Raw genomic sequence first — 16,989 nt, forward strand, 5'->3', positions numbered from 1 at the left:
TCTCTGGAATATAAGAATCTGGCATCTCTACGGCTTCAAAGGGATCTTCACTTCCTCCAAGACCGAATATTCTCGTAAATGACAACATTGGGTCTAAACAACCGGGTAGTGATAAGGGATCTGTGCGTCCAAATTCAAACATTGGTGATAACTTTGGAGTTGGTGTCACTGGTTTTACCCCTCGTAATCCTAGTGTTGGAGGAATGATATTGGCTGATGGTAGCTAGCTTATCCATGCTTCAAATACTTATGAAGATAGCACGGGCACACGTGCTTTGTCTTCCAGCACAAATTGTGGAGCAGAAAGTTTGGTATTACTTGGATCTTCTATAGTAATTATCGTTATGTCATCTTTTCTCTTTGCTCATTAGAATCTTACAGCTCTTGGGCATCTTTATGAGCCTTTACGATCATACTATCCTTGTCGCAGCAAATTAGTATGGTCAATGAGAACTAGAATATCTTTTGTATGATTGTGTTATAATAGCTGTCTTAAAAAGCACCTAGATTTATGATAGTGCGATTACAGTTAACATAGATCTGATTAACGAGCTTGATGCTGTGGCTTGCAGGTGATAGGGATCCGGTTATTGGTGACAATCAACTCTTTTGCTCATTGTCTGCAAGCGCTGTACATACTTAGCGACTCGATCAGTGAGTTTGAAACCAGTGGAAGAAATCACTCAATTTAATAGGTTTTATAAGTCTGGAGTTGTAATTCCCTTGCATATATCAATTTTAGGACGTTACTGTTGGAATCGTGAGGTGCCAATTTCTTGGTGGAGGCTCTTACTCTCTTGTCCAAGTGAGGGGAAAACAAAATTAGTGCACTGATAGCGAATATCGACCCAGAAACTGTATTCGAGCAGTTCTTTCTTTAGCTAAAGAGCAAAAGGATTGTGTACTGTACTTTTGTGCATGTAATAGTTTGCTATTGCTAAAATGTAAGAACAGTCTTTTATATTTATGGACTATAGTTAATGAGGATAAGTGCAATTTGAAAATTTTGATTTTCTTGATCTATTCTGTGAATGTGTTGTAACATGCTTAAACATTCTGCTCAAACTGCTAGCACACTCCAAAACTAGTTGTTGATGAGGCAGTCTGCCTCTTCATAACGTGCATGATACAAGCATCAATTGCAAAACGTCTATTTCGTCTTCATCTTCAACCAACAACCATCTTGTTGCACATATTAAATCTATTATTTGGTGCCAATATCTCATAAATCTTGATGGATCAAGTTAAAAGCTCACCTTTTAGCAACTTCAAATAAATGGAGTTGCTCAATTGGAATTTTAGTAGTTTACTTAATTATGGAAGTGCAAGTGAGGTTACACCTCAATGCAAAAGGAATTCCTGCTCATTAAACTGGTCCCATCTACTTCAAGAAAATCTTAAAGAGTTGTGCCACCAGTGTTGTCAAAGGCGAAAAGCTCTAAAAAGGCGCTCCATGTTTGTTGGGGGCTTTAAGCGTAGAGTGCAATTGAAGTGTGGGCTTTGGTTTAATAAGGCGAAATGAAGGGAAAAAATAGAAATATATATGTAATTCAAGACAAAATACCAAGTAGTTGATTCATAATGTTTTCCTTAACTAATACAACTCATTTGCCAATTATATTTGTTGTTTAATACTACTCGATTCATCATAGAATTCATGGGCAATGAGGCACACGTTTTAGTGCCTTGCCTTGAGCTCAGCTTAAGCGAGGCGAAGCGCCCTCCATGAGCGCCTTTCTGAGCTTCAGGGTTTAAGCACGCCTTAAAGGAGCCTTTGACAACACTGTTCTCAACATCACATATATGATGTGAAAAATTCTAGAGATTTAAGCTTACTTGCGTGGAAATGATAAGTTTTATAAGTAGATTATAGATCAGGATTATCAAATTTACACCTGCCCTTTGCCTAAGACAAAATGCATTGGTGAGAGTTTTGAATAATGACACAAGCTAAAGAATCCAACAACGATATGGAGCATCAAGTAAAAACATTTTTACAAAGATAGATTCCCCAAGGTACAAAGATAATTAGACTATTGTTAGATTCAAGCTTCATCTTCCCTTCTCCTTTGAACACTATGATAATCTCTCACTTCAACGTTTTGTGTTATAGTACAGAGACTCATCAAACGTGGTACAGATCAAGTCGCTTCCAAAGGAAAAGAATCGTTCTGGTTCAAAGCAATATCGAGCTAAAGCCATTCAACGTTAGTCATCTTCTCCAGGACCAGCATTATGATTGCCCCTCAGGTGCGGAGCTCCTGTTAGACATGAGGGTTCGGCAGAATCATGTAGCTTTAACCAGACCCTGTATTTGTGTTAAAAAAATCATTTAATATGTATACATAATTTATTCAGAACTCAGTAAGGTATTTTTTCTAGAATCCACGGCCGATAAATTCAAAATCTTAACTCCGCCTCTATTGACCGTTCATCCCGACCACTCGAGTTTTGCGTCTCTATCAGCCTAAACTCCTCATAGTTTTCTGATAAAGAAAATTCGATCATTGGACGTGCTTTCATTTACCTGCACATGTCTTGTAGCACATCAACAGTTTGGCTTGAGAACAGCAACGTTTCACCGTTGACCTCTGGCATCTGCCGTTAATGGCGCATCATTCGAACAGGTCACAGATTGCTCATCTTGGTCAGGCAAAGATGCTTCATTCTTTGCTGGTTTAAATTCTATGGACTCCATCTGAGGCCACTTGAAGCTACTAGCTTTTTCTTTTGCTGACTTAAAAACATTTGAAATATAACCAACATTCCTCTCACCATCTGGTTCCGGACATGTATTTTGTTGACCCCAAGTAGCAGGATTCCAAGAGATAGTTCTCCCTATCCGGAAACTTGAACTTGGTCTATTACTTATAAATCCACTTCTCAGCTTCTTCTCAGACATGATAGCTAGGGAATGTCTGAGATCTTTAATCATTTCATTAGCAATTGAGAAGCCACACTCTTTCATTGACCTGACCATGACGATGGAATCCTCTGAATCGGCTGTGTGCAAAGTCACTTGACGAGATTTTTCCTCCATATTGTTATTGAGATGGATAAGGTTGGGCACCGTATTCTGTGTATGTTGTTGAACGTGGAAAAGCCCTGCTGAGGGCTCGTTTGCAAGGAACTTTATCATGTCTGCTAAGGACTCGGTTATCGATACAAAGCCATCCACTGTGGAAAACGCATGCATTTTCTTGAACACCAAATGTTCTTCATCACTGGTGGTATGAGAAAACAATTTTTAAACATCTCATATATAAGTTAAAAGTTGGTGTTTAGAGTAACAGAGTATATAAAATTTACAGGAATATTCAGGCAGGTACTTAGCATTAAATACTACAAAATGCCAAGTAAGCTATTCTTGCACAAGCAGTTTGATCTAATGATTTTAGCGCTGCTCCTGTCGGTGACTGCAGTTCAATCAGTGGCAGTAAGCAGTTCATGCAGACAAGTTTAAGTTGAACTTACAAAAAACAAAATTAATTAGTACAAAAAACATAGCATTTTGAGGGACTTGAGACTTAGGTCACAGTTTGAGCCCTAAGCGAACTAAGTCTAGTAATTAAGTGGAGAATGGTAAAGGGGCATCTCCAAGTTTCGAAGGCTGCGGTTGGTCCAAAGGGTCGGCTCTAGACATTTTTTCTTGATCATCCAAAAAAAAGTTCTTAGACCATAGAGAAAAAGAGAGTAAAGAAGTTCAGTTTTGTACACTTTTCATTCGAATAATAGAATCAATCAAGATGGGCCAAAGTGATATATGGACTTCATCCATTATCATTCATCTCTTAAGAAAATCATGAACTTGAAATTGCAGCTTCTCATGATTCCTTACAATGTTGCTTAGACCCCTCCCAAAATTTTGCCGCACCTACGTCGGCTCCTCCAAAAATGCATAGCGATTGGAGGATCTGACACACAACCAACAGACTATTTGAAGAGTCTGAGCAACATAGATTCCTTATACTATAACAAAAAATCATCTAGGAACAAGAACCACCCTCCATTTTACGAACAGGACACAAATTCGTCGCGGAGGTAGTCAATAGGTTGCACTATTTTCTTAAGAAAAATAAAACAGAGAAGAAAGAGACACAATCCATTGTTGCCTTTTTATTAAACATTTACCTGAACATATATCATGTCCACAGATAGCCAATTTGAAGTTGATAGACAGTTCACACACAGAACCTGGAAACTGAATAGCAGCCGTCAGTTTTTTTCCCTAGTTCTTCATATTTTCCTACGAATATACAGCAAATAATAAGCTGCAGATATCACATGACTATGCCATCCACGCATAGGGTGCACAAGATTTCACAAAGCATCGATATCTAAGAAGTAAGAACTCCATTTAACTTCAAATTGTTCTAAAAATGCAAATCTGCTGAAGAAGCCTTAAATCAGACCCAAAGTGCATAAGTCATTTAGTGGTTTTCAATTAATATCTTGGTAAGACCACATTCCTGAAACAACATTTCTGCGAGCTCTCCGCCAAACGTACAAAATTTAATATGAAATTCAAGCAAACCTTACAAGCAATATTTTGAAGAGCATTTTGCTACGTTGAAAAAGTATCATGCACGACTTTAGATGGGGGATCCAAGGGCGGAGCTAGAGTTCTAGTTAGGAGTACAGTAGAACCTAGTAACTTTGACCAAAACACTATACTTGTGTTAAGAAATCCACTTAATATGTATAAATGATTTATTCAAAACTCGGTAAGCTGTCTTTTCTAGAATCCAGAACCCATAAATTCATAAATGGTGCACTTCTTAATACAAAGCCACTATAAGTTTTCTATATATTTCCTGTATGCCTAAGTAATCTGTTTTAATAATACATGTAAACTTAGCAAAAAGTCCTATAACTTGGAAATGAATGAATAAAAACGAAAGGAAAAAGCGTCAAATTTGCCCCTCCATCATGCGAAAAGGATCAACTTTACTCTCCATTATACTTTTCGTACAAAACCACCCTGATGTTATTGAAGTGGCTCAGATATACCCCTTCTCCTCCATTAGTGATATCATAGGTGGACGCCCAATCCCACATGGCATTGACATTTTGGTGCTCTGTTAAGGCTGTCCTAGGTGGATGCTCAATCCCACGTGGCACTGACACTTTGTTGCTCCGTTAGGGGTATCCCACATGGATGCCCCATCCGACATGGCACTGACATTACGGTGCTCCATTAAGGCTGTCCTAGTTGGATGCTCAATCCCACATGACACTGACATGTTGGTGCTCTGTTAAGGCTGTCCTAGTTGGATGCCCAACCCCACGTGACATGCCACCTCAGCGCTCCCGGCCCATTTAACTCCTCCCCTCCCATCCCCTCCCCTTCATTTCTTCTTCCATCACTAGCACCCCCCCACCCCACCCCACCCCACCACCACCACTGCCTATAACTTGGAAATGAATGAACAAAAACGAGATTACATGACAATCAAGAAACCTTAATTTCCCCAAAACCCAGAATATTCTAGGCAGTTCAGTCAGTAAATGTAAATACTCCCTCCATTCCATAATAAATGGTTCTTTTAGGTCATGCACACCCCCTGAGAAATGCTTCACTCTCAAAAAAATTAGCAGTGTTTTTACTAACTTACCCCTAATCAAATTGTACTTACATAATTAAATGCCAAGAAAAAAAAGGTAGTTGATAAATCTTGATTATTTAAATAAGGACAATTTTGGAAGAATTTGCTCAAAGCATTCTAGAAATCCTAAAGCACCTATTATTTTGAAAAAAAACCTAAAAAATCACTTATTATGGAATGGAGGGAGTAACTAAATAACCACCAAGAAACAAGAACCCATTTCTCAAAATTAAATCTTTAGCTCATTTTCACTATCAATGATACTATTAACCAAAAATTTAACATAATCAAAACTTGCCCTTTTCCATAAACTCAGCATAGAGGTACAGTATTATGAAAAAAAGATGAAATCTTTAACTTACAGATCAAACTAGAAAATAAAAGTATGAAATTTGGTAACCATCTTCAGATTATGAGCTGATTTGAAGCTTTCTTCTGTCTTTTCCTATTTTTGGCAAATTTATATAGAATCAGTAAATTGTCTATACCCTCAGGCAAGTGATAAAGACAAATTACACCTTTTGGTGCATTCATTAATTATGATTAAATAATAAATAACGTAAAAAATATTTAGTTAATTGTGATGATAAAAAAAAAAAAAAAAAGAGATGATATAAAAGAAGCATGTGATACATTTACTACAGTCCATACCAATGCTTACACCACACAAAATGTTAATATTTTTTTTATCATATTAAATCACTTAATCAGAGTAAGTTAAGTTAATTTGAGGACAAATATTTTTTTCTATCACTATGTGAACATCCAAAATAATGTATTCCTTAATGATACTCTTTTTGTACTAATGTAATACATTTTTTTTTTAGTTCGTCCTAAGAAAAAGGATACAATTCTTTATTTGATAGTAATTTAATTTTAAACTTTATATCTCACGCTTAATCAGATGATTTGTAACACATAAATATTTCGTATTTTGAACCTATCTTCAAACATAAGGGACCATTTCTGTCATTTTCAAGCAAAATCCTAAAGGTAAAATAGAAAAAGGATAGCAAACAGATAATGCTCTTAACAGTAAATAATAACTAGAGAAAAAGAGAGGGAAAGTGGGGAATAACTGATAAGTAATGGCTTCTTCTTCAATCAGTTTAAGCTATGGAAATTTCTACTGTGGCTTTCATTATAATAAGCAACCAATTTTATCAAACTATTTCAAGAATTCCCATATTTCAGCTTTTTTATCCACCCAAAATAGTCACCATTTGAAGCTTAAGGTACAACTCCCCAGAGCATCTTCTGATGATGCAGGTTTGTTTGTTCTTGTCAAAATTCTAACTTTACTGTTGTCTTTCTCATTCTTTTTTTGTTTGTTTGTATGTTTACCTTGTTTTTTTGTTCATAAATTTACCTCTCTTTTGGTTAAAGAATTGATTTTTATGTGGTTCTTGATGTTCAGAATTGCAAGATTGTGGCATTATAAGATAAAGAATGATGGGGTTTGGATTAGGAAGGTCAAAATCAGAAATTTACCACTATTTTGTTCCCACTTGAGAGTTTGAGTTTGTAATTTGGTTAAAGAATTGATTTTTATTTGGTTCTTGATGTTTAGATTTGCAAGATTGTGGCTTCATAAGATAAAAGAATGATGGGGTTCAGATTAGGAGGGTCAAAAGATCTCATTTTTGGTCTCAATTTGGACATAATTTCACAATTTTTGGATATCCGTTCAATTTATGTGTCGTACTTTGAATCGTCATGGAGTTTAAGAAAGAAATGAAGATTTTTGAAACTTGTGATCTAAAATATGTCATCGCATATGTGGCTATAAACTTTTGAAACTTTTTGACCTTAAACATACCGTAACGGTTATAAAAGCTCCCCAGGGTGAAATGGAAAGTGTAAAGCTAATTTTTTTCAAATTTAGAGGTGTGTCATTCTTGTTGGAACGAGCTAAAAAGGAAAGTGTATCACATAAACTGGAACAAAGGGAATAACACTTATTTGGAAGCTACACAAAAAATTTAAAATATTACAAATTGTAATCGTTTACACTTAAAAGTGTTTAGGGAATACTTGGAAGAATCGTAGTAAAAGAAAAAGTTTGATTCTTTTAAGTAGTAATAGTGTCATATGAAGTAGGACAGAGAAATAGAAAGTTTTGAAAGGATCTAGCAATTTAAACTAAACTTTTTATGTCATCTGTATGTGTGATTTCTTTAACTATCTATTCCACTCTGTAAAAGTTTCCACTTTTACCTTAAATTTCCTCCAACTACCTTCATTTATGTACTTAAGCTTCTTATTTTATGCTGCTGCTAGTGATCTGTAACAGAAGCAATTCAAACTTACTGATCCTCTATGTTGCTCGGCTCTTCAAAAGTACCGTGAGGTGTGAGTCAGATCCTAAAGATACACATTTTTAAAGGATCTGACACAGATATGACAACATTTTTTGAGGGTCCGAGCAACATAACCAATAGTCGATGATCAACTTCCTTTTATTATGAAGTAATATTGGTTTCAAACGGCTGCCTCTCTACCTCCCAAGGTAGGGGTAAGGTCTGCATACATTCTACCCTCCCCGACCGCACTGTGTGGGATCTCACTAGGTACGTTGTTGTTGTTGTATTAGTTTCAAATGGCTAGATAATGACATAGTAGAATCAGCTTTCTAGTTAAAGAAAATCTTTCTAACACGCAAGGGTGGCTCAATTGGTTGAGCATGGGGCTTTCATAATGGAGGTCTCAAGTTCGAAACCCCCTGCCTACGACAGCAGAGGATTTGTCTTTTGGGTCGAGCTCGTCGCACGGGGCTTGCCTAATGCGGGTTACCTCTTCTGTGTGGTTTGTGAGCTATTGCACGGCCGGGTTTACCCCCGCGCGCACCCGAAGGGTAGCGGCTGCGGGTTCCCATGTCATCAAAAAAAAAAAAAATCTTTCTATTCTCAGAATGTTTGAATTATTTTGCGTTCTGACAGTTGACCAAACAATTTTTACTAACAATTCCACATAATCTTTCTCGCCATTTCGAAAAGGGAAGAGCAACAACTTGTGAGTTTATTGAAGTTTCTATATATCTAATTTTTTTTTTAAGAAGGTTTGCGTAATTCTAGACTCTAAAAGCTGATAATTGGCCCCTCGATGAGCCAAATAGGCTTATCAATATGAGATGGAGGGTGTGTTATGCTAAACAATGGTGGAGAAAGGATTTGAAGTTTATGGGTTTTAAACTATCACCAAACCCATAGCTCGTCTTAGTTATTAGGTTCGCAAATAAATATTTATACATATTTAATAGATTAGTTAATACAAATACAAAGTCTTAACAAAAGCTACTGGGAATCTGTTTTGTTTTCATACAATTTCTATTGACCAGTTCGTTCTTTACGATGCCCTCTAGCAGGTCTTCCCTCTGAGATTCTTGAAGATTCTAAGTTTGTTTCTGTAAATCCCGAAGACCCAAAATATGGTCCACCTGTAAGTTCTGGTTAGTTATTTTACAGTAGCATCAGTCATTTTATTCGTATTTTTCCATTTAATTTGGTTGATCTATGTGGGAACTATTTTGAAACTGTGTGTCAGAATTTTTTAAGTTCTTATCAAATCTATTACATTAAAGCATTTCTTGCCTAAGCTGCTAATAGCTTCTTTTATCTTGTTTTCCGTTGTGGAGCTCATTTGAGTACAAGCTTAATGAACATTTCCTTGTATTTTTAACCATTTTGTTATACACACAAACATGGACAGAGAAGAGACGACATATGTAATATTGTCATTTGAAATGTTAGAGAATTCAAATTTTCCGGCATTTCTGAAGGAACTGAAATTTTCGAGATTTTGTGACTCGTAAGATGTATTAAAATACCAGATGATGGCAGTTTTTGGATGGCCTTCAAATGTTTTCTTTTCAAGCTGAAAGATTCTTGAAAGATTAGCATACATTTGGTGTTTTTCTGCTATACTTTGCTCGAATTTTTTGTCTTAAACGAAAGCCTAAATGACCCATTTTACAGGCTTTGTTGTTGCTGGGCTTTGAAGTGGACGAGGCAGCAAAGGTAATTTCTATTACTGATTACCTTTTCCACGTTCGGATTAGGTCTCATGCAGTGTCAGCAATATTTTTGAGTTTAAAATGTTGTCGCACCCGTGTTGGATCCTCCAAAAATGCACTACTTTTGGAGGATCCGACACGCACCCATCAACATTTTTGAAGAGTCTGAGCAACATAACTTTTGACAACCCTTGTCCGAGCAACATAACTTTTGACAACCCTTTCTAATAAGTAGGATCAGTCAACTGCATGTTCTCTTTTATACGATGAAGTCTTTTTATTTACTCGTTCCAACATCTAGATCTTCCTCTCTTGTTTAGGTTATCATAACCTAAATGTCTCTTACCTTTATTTCTGTTTTAGTAACTCAAGTTCTTTTCCATTTTCTTTCTCTTGAGCGTTGAATTCCCAGATACTACAGTGCACTCATTACTGGCATATATTTTTTGTGTGTGATTAGGGGCAGATATACCTTGTCCCAAGCGGTGTCACGAGACACCGCTTCTTCGATTTTTCTTACTAGATATGTATATATAGATAATACGCAAAATGACAATATTGGGTATACATATAAAAAATGACACAGTTTGTCATTATAGTGATCTATTCATTTGTTGATTTGTCCAAATGTTGACACCGCTTATGAAAAATCCTGCGTATGCCACTATGTGTGATAACATTACTCACCATCGGTGAATCAGTGTTTCGGATGGTACTCGGAAAGGAACAAAAATTATGTTCCTTGAATGCTTACATATTTCCCCGCTTGTGGGATTACACTGGGAATGTTGTTGTTTGTTGTTGAATGCTTTACATATTAGTAGGATAAGAAGGCAAAACAAATAAAGTAATGTAGATAGAAGTAATTTTAGGGCGAGTACAACATGCTTCCTGGAAGATAAACTTAGAAAATTGCATCCTCGGTATTCCCATATCAATAACTGATGCAGCTACATTTTTCTTGTTGCAGATACAGCAGCTTTTGAAGGAGATGGATGGTGAATTCCTCCAGGTAAATTTCACTAGACTTCTTCGCTGCTAGCGAATTGATGGTAGTGTCTGAAGCCAGAGAGCCTGTATAAATAAACTATTTGCTTTTGTACCGAGTTTCCAGTTCTCTCGCTCACGCTAAATGTCTTTTTCTTGCATTTTACTTTGAAGTTGCCTTTAATACAACATATGCTGCAGGTCATATTTTGTACCGAAGACATGATTTCTCGCTCACTTTGGGAAGCAATTAACACAAAACAGCCCAATTTGGATGCTTCAAAGGTTGGATAACAAAACTATCTCTGTGCTTCTGCACTCACAGGACTGTTGAGTTATGAAATTGTCTTCTTATATATACTACTATAATGGGGCTAATGGCACGCACGACAACGTGCACCCAACTTTGATATGATCATGGATGAATATTGCTCATGTTTTGTTGTGCTGTGAGCTTGAGTTTTCGAAAAGCAAAGATTCTTCAGTTTATAGAACAAAAAGTAGTAAATTGAAGAACCCTTAGGATTTGGGTTCAATAGCAAAGGTAGTAACATTGCAGGATGTGTGATAGGCACATGCTACGAGTTCGAATCCCGGCTGGTGAATTTCAAAGCTGAAAATAACAAATTTCTCGATTATCAAGGATAACAAATAGGGAATAGAGAATACCTTAAGTAGCTTGAAAAACGTTGATGATATGACTCCTAGGCCCTAATATATTCTGCAGAGCGCATGAATATCTTGTTTTGTGCTACTTTTTAAGTTAAAATAATGCTATTACATCATCCTGTGGTGCGGAAATAGGCTACAGCCTCTTTCTTTTTGTGGCGTAAGGATCGAAATTCGGTGAATAATGAATCCGCCCTTTATCCTTCTCCACTTAAATACCAGTCTTTTGTCTAGAGCCTCTTATGAGTACATATAAGCATTTTCCCTTTGACCCTAGGTTTGAAAATTATGTGCTTTTTGACTTGTTTTTCTTCAAAAATTCACGACTTAGTTTTAAATACTCTATGTATCTATATATCAATGCCCTATATATTACTAAACAATAACATAGTTTTACATGTTTAATCTAGGAGCAACATAAGTTCATCTTTTTAATGTAAACAAGATCGAGGTATTGAGAATCCAGTTTTTGCAGAGTTTGTTTAGTCTATAAAGATTCGAATGTCACTAGAAAATGTAGAGACCTCTATTGTTACAGAACCCCGGATTATTATTGAGAATTAAAATGGAAAAAGTCCAAATGGGAGCGAAATGCATATTGAGGATCGTATAGCGGACTCCAACTAACTTGGAATTAGCCCGTGGCCATTGTTGTTTAAGTATATGTTTATCTGTGTGTTTTACTCAGTTATATAAAGTGTTAATGAAGCGTGTAAGCATAGCGAAATTGCTTGTCGACAAACTCATGGTTACTCTAACTTGGAGTCATCATTTATGCAGATTGCTAAACAGCTTCCACGAATTTGCTTCCTGTCTGGCCTTACTGGAGAGGAGATGATGATGTTTATGGATGCATTTGAAGAAAGTGGTAAATAATTCTTTTTGTCTGTGTTCTCAGCCGAAGATCTTTAGATTAATGAAATGATTATGTCTAAACAGAGAAACTCATTAAAGGCAGAGAAATACAGGATTATCTTGAGATCAAGTAGGAAAAACAGATGGTCATGACACTTTTATTAGGGAAACACATGAGTATTAGAATGCTCTCTTGGTTCAGCAGAGGCGGAGCCAGGATTTGAAGTTTATGCGTTCGGGATTCTAGTCTTTTAAAGTTACTGGGTTCTAAATTAATAATTTATACATATTCAAAAAGCTACTGAGTTGACCGAACCTGTAACTCCTATTCTAGCTCAGCCCGCTGCATGATTGCTACTTGATCCACAACATACTAATCTTGTTGATACTCATAACATTAACATTTAACACTACATTTTAAAAATGCAAATCATTTTTATGGTAATCTTCTTGCCATAGCATTGACAATTAAGGCATTAAACTGATACAATAACGATAATTTTGGTCATTTATGAACGTTTTTTCAGTTCAATGTTGCCTCTTGAGATCGATAATCTTTTACATGGTCATACTCAAAAGGCAAATCTAGGATTTAAAGTTCTTAGCACTATACTCATTGCACTTTTGACATTATGAAAATTCAGTATCTGTTGAAAATTTAGTGCTTTTCACACTATGTTCCGGGTCGAAAATACTGGGTTCAGTTTAAAACATATATAATTATGCGCAGGACTTGAAGAACCTGTCTTTGCTGCTCTTGTTCCGAACAGCCAGGACAAGCCATTACAAGAATTAATCGACGAGATTATGGGAGATCATGAACTACTTGTAAGATTATTACACTTCCTTTTGTTATATATGAAACAATATCAACAGTTTTTTTTTTTTCTTTCTTAATCATGGCCTATATTTTTTTTTCCCTTGCAGTCTGCAAAAAATTCAAGCTAGATAATGACAGGTCTAGCTGGTAGAGAAAAAGGGTTCTACAAATTTGGTCATTTCATTAGGATGTAGAAGATTTTGATTTGTTCTTTTGTGATATGTTTGATGTTAAATGTTACAATCCTTCAAAATGCTTGGAGGATTTGAGTATGCTATTTCTTTCATGTATTAGTTAGTGTAAATGTAAGGATTTTTCTTCTTAATGTGATTCAATTTGTGCAAAGCTTATACTTTGTACTGCTATTAAATAAATAAATCTCGTCCGTTCATTCGGTAGAACTAATACTCCAATATTTGTTAGTCATTATAAAGAAGAAACAATTGCCGCATAACTTTTTTTTTTTTTTTTTTGTTCCCACCGCCCCGTATCGGCATTGGAGTCCGATTATATTTGGATTCGTGTTGTGTAGGGCCCAATTGCCGCATAACTTAATAAAGCTTTTGGTTGACCTTATATATTAAACTCTACATTACTAACACTCGTATGAGGTTTGCTCTTCGAATAACAATCAACAATACATATATGTAGTGACAACACATGAATAAAAATAACAACAACAAAGCCATCTTTAAAGTAAGCACTCTCCACACACAACATGACTTCCTACACTATTATTCTCCCCGTAAGAGTTCATAAATTATTATTGACCGTATGAATAATCCCTGCATAACTAGACCATAAACCAAAACACCCTTAGTTATTCAATTTGAGGATATACAATTAAAAAATGGGAATTTTTTTGCGGACGTTTCCGAGCGAATCGATTGAAAACGTAACCGACTAGCCAAATTCTGATGGATTCTGACCGGAAGTCCGTCGCATATTCTCGTCTTTTTAGTAGTGACATCCAATAAAATTGAACTCAAGAGGCATGGACACTAGGATTTGGAGATGCGCATGATAGAAACTCCTCATCTTTTTCCAACTCAATCATTTCCTCATTGTTTCTAAGGATCCAAGCCTCAATTCCATCATTTCTCGCATTTTCCACTAGAATAATTTGTTGCTTATTCAATGATCCAATATATATGAGAGTTTTTTTGTAGTCCTCACAGGGCTATTTTTGTCATTTACTATCCCTGAAGGAGTTACACGTGTTATCCAACTTTCACTTTGAATCCCTTTTTTATTAATTTGCCTTTTGTTTAGTTCTATATTGCTTCAGTTGCTACTATCTAATTTATTTTAGTTAATAAAGGCACATTTTGAGACGTTTTGTAAGGCCCAAATTGAAGGCCATTCCCGGGCCAAGAGCTCATTGATTATTGTCTTCAATCAGAATTAAAGATAGGCAACTTTTTAGGGAATGGAGAGAAAAAGTCATTGAAAAATTCGGATTTAAAAAATAACGTAAATTTTAATCCCTTTAAAATATTTTTGATCTTATTTCCTTCATCTCAAATTATTCTTGATTAGTAAAATAGTTATTTTAAATTACTTGTCATTTTCAACTTTATGACAACTTTTTAATTTTAATAGTAATTGTTCTTGAAGATTACAAAACATCTCAATTATGGAGATATAACACATAAATAGAGTAAATATTCAATGAAGAGGTATTATATCTTAAAAATAAATAAGCGTAAAACTCCTCCTACTCCTCCAAATTAATATTTTCTTAATAGGTGTGTAAAAATAACGCGACAGATAATTTGAGACGAATATAATGTAGCAGTAACTTTTTGTGGTTGGTATAATTTAGACAACTTTGGAGCCACATTTAAAAATCTTTTACTTTATACGTGTGCTTGAATTATTATTTAATAATATTCTTATAAGATTATTAAGTTGATTTGGGTAAAGACACTAAACTAAAATTATATAAATATTTTGTTAATTTACATTTCAATTAAAATTGTTATTTTACTTTTGAAGGAGCAACTAGTTGGCAATGAAGGGAGCAACAAGAATAGGCTTCCCCATCCAAAATCAACATCATAAAGACCAAAATTACACCAACTTGAGAACTTATAAGTATCTAATTCTGGCAACAAGCTCCCAACTTGTGTTGCCATATCCAAAATGCTATCAAGTGCATCATCACTTTCCAAGGCCTTCAAGTTTTCACTATTCATATTCTCAAACATCTCTCTCACTATCCCCACCAAGTGAGGCAACTCCACTTCACTCATTTCTATAACATCACTATTTGCTACAAAGGCTAAATTCCCAAAAGCATTAGGCAATTTTGGGTCGATTCTTGATCTCAAGTTCACAATATGTGTCACTATGCATGGTCTTGAGCTAATTCCCTTTGCTGCTCTTGTTGCTAAAATCATGTGCTTCCAAATGAAAGTTGTTAATGACTCGACTCGAGTTGGATTAGGCACATTTTCACTAGACACTTCCTTCTTAATTGCTTCAATTGATCTAGCATCAAACAGGAATCTTCTTACGAGGGGATTTCCCTCGTTGAAAAAATAAGATATTTTTGGTTTCCAATAACTCCGGAGTGAGATTTTGAGGTGGGAACAATAGTGATGATGATGTGAAATCAAGAGACACGAGTTTTTCAACTCCATCATCATTGCCACGTGCAATCTTAGCCCACGTGTTGAAAAATTAACTCATGGTAGCTCCATCTAAGAGTCTATGAAACAAGACTCCACCAATTGTAACTCCTCCACAATCAAATCTAGTAACTTGTATAGAAACTAGGATTTCAAGAACTTGTACATAATTCAACTTGCTACTAGTGCTGGCATTTTGTGGAAGGAAGTTAATGAGTTGTGAGAGATCAGGGTTTTGAAGAAACTCATCCAAGCGAACGCCCTTTACGCGAGTCTCCACGTAAAGAACTCCGTTATCATTACAATTCACGAAAGTTGAATATTCTGAACTGAGCTTGCCAGCAAACGGATAGAATAGGGTTAGAGTTTCAGAGAGGGGATTCTTGAGATGATTATCAACAATATTTATGTTATTTATTTCAAAAGGTGGGTTGTTATTTTTGTAGAATAAGATAGGTGAGATGCATACTTCAAATGATAGTTGATCAAAAAGGCATAATTTGTGGTTTCTCAGGTTTGGAGGTGTTGGTTTGGATGGCTTCACTTTTTCCTTAGAGAGGATAATGATTTCCATATTGCTAAACTTACTTAGTTGCTAGCTTGTGATTTTCCAAATGGTATAATAAGCTTAGCTTTATTTGTACTATACGAACTTAGAAGGAATATTATGAAAATTGACTTCTAATTATTTATGACAATGTAGACTTTCAATAAATTTATGTGCGCTAGATTTGGTACTCGTTTACTTTAATTTATTGAACACTAATTATATTGTGGGCTATGTGCTGCTTTTGCTACTATTTTGAATTCGTATGTGATACTTAAAGAGTGGATACTACTGCACTAATAAAACTAGAAGTCACATATAGCTCGATCGACATGCATTTGTACATGTTTATACCTAAAGGAATTAGGCCAAATTGGTCCGTGTAGCATTTTAGGTAACACAAACATTTCTGATGGAGACCATCGACCAAAATTTCCGAAGGATTTCCGACCGTACTCAACAACAATAACATACTAGTATCACCTTTATGCATGCATAAGATTTTATTTTTTTTGTTTTCCGTCCGGTGTTCAAAACCTGCATTGCGGCACGATTAAATTCGGTTCATGTGGGGAAGTCCCGCATTGGGGGATAATGCATACTCTAATAAAGGTCATTTTGTACCTAGCAACAGAGGCGGACCCACATGGGAAGGAAGGAGGCCACGTGCACCCATTAACTTCGGAAAAATTGTGTATATATATAATATATGTATATACATCTTGAGATATGATCATATATTTTATTAGGCACCTTACGAAACAAAAGTAAGTTGGGTGCATCGAACGAAATGGCTGCTTATAGCTCCTCTTCTTGACTTGGGTTCGAATCTTGTTTCTTGCTTTCCTTGGTGTTTTTTT

The 16,989-nt window shown here is 35.7% G+C and overlaps 2 protein-coding genes and 1 pseudogene across 4 annotated transcripts; 1 reads left to right on the forward strand and 2 right to left on the reverse strand.

The window, feature by feature from the left end:
- Window positions 1-2,351: 2,351 nt before the first annotated feature.
- Window positions 2,352-6,059, reverse strand: LOC132066837 (uncharacterized). The gene is made up of 3 exons (XM_059460038.1): window positions 5,969-6,059; window positions 4,132-4,194; window positions 2,352-3,224 (listed from the first exon to the last, which is right to left on the reverse strand). The coding sequence occupies exons 2-3, from the start codon at window positions 4,137-4,139 to the stop codon at window positions 2,579-2,581; spliced, it is 654 nt and encodes a 217-aa protein (XP_059316021.1). The 5' UTR covers window positions 4,140-4,194; window positions 5,969-6,059; the 3' UTR covers window positions 2,352-2,578.
- A 584-nt stretch (window positions 6,060-6,643) lies between these two features.
- On the forward strand, window positions 6,644-13,350 carry LOC132068081 (uncharacterized). Of its 3 annotated transcripts, none has more exons than XM_059461544.1 (8): window positions 6,644-6,875; window positions 8,968-9,044; window positions 9,581-9,622; window positions 10,589-10,630; window positions 10,807-10,890; window positions 12,055-12,142; window positions 12,860-12,957; window positions 13,057-13,350. In XM_059461544.1, exons 1-8 carry the CDS (start codon window positions 6,695-6,697, stop codon window positions 13,075-13,077), a joined length of 633 nt encoding a protein of 210 aa, XP_059317527.1. In that variant the 5' UTR covers window positions 6,644-6,694; the 3' UTR covers window positions 13,078-13,350. The 3 variants fall into 3 exon arrangements, with proteins under 3 accessions (XP_059317527.1, XP_059317528.1, XP_059317529.1); XM_059461545.1 differs by having other exon boundaries at window positions 6,648-6,875; window positions 8,971-9,044; XM_059461546.1 differs by lacking the exon at window positions 8,968-9,044 and having other exon boundaries at window positions 6,732-6,875.
- Window positions 13,351-13,934: 584 nt separating this feature from the next.
- Window positions 13,935-16,156, reverse strand: LOC132066838 (vinorine synthase-like; annotated as a pseudogene).
- Window positions 16,157-16,989: the final 833 nt, after the last annotated feature.

The sequence above is a fragment of the Lycium ferocissimum genome, chromosome 8 (assembly GCF_029784015.1).
Source record: "Lycium ferocissimum isolate CSIRO_LF1 chromosome 8, AGI_CSIRO_Lferr_CH_V1, whole genome shotgun sequence".
Lineage (NCBI taxonomy): Eukaryota > Viridiplantae > Streptophyta > Magnoliopsida > Solanales > Solanaceae > Lycium > Lycium ferocissimum.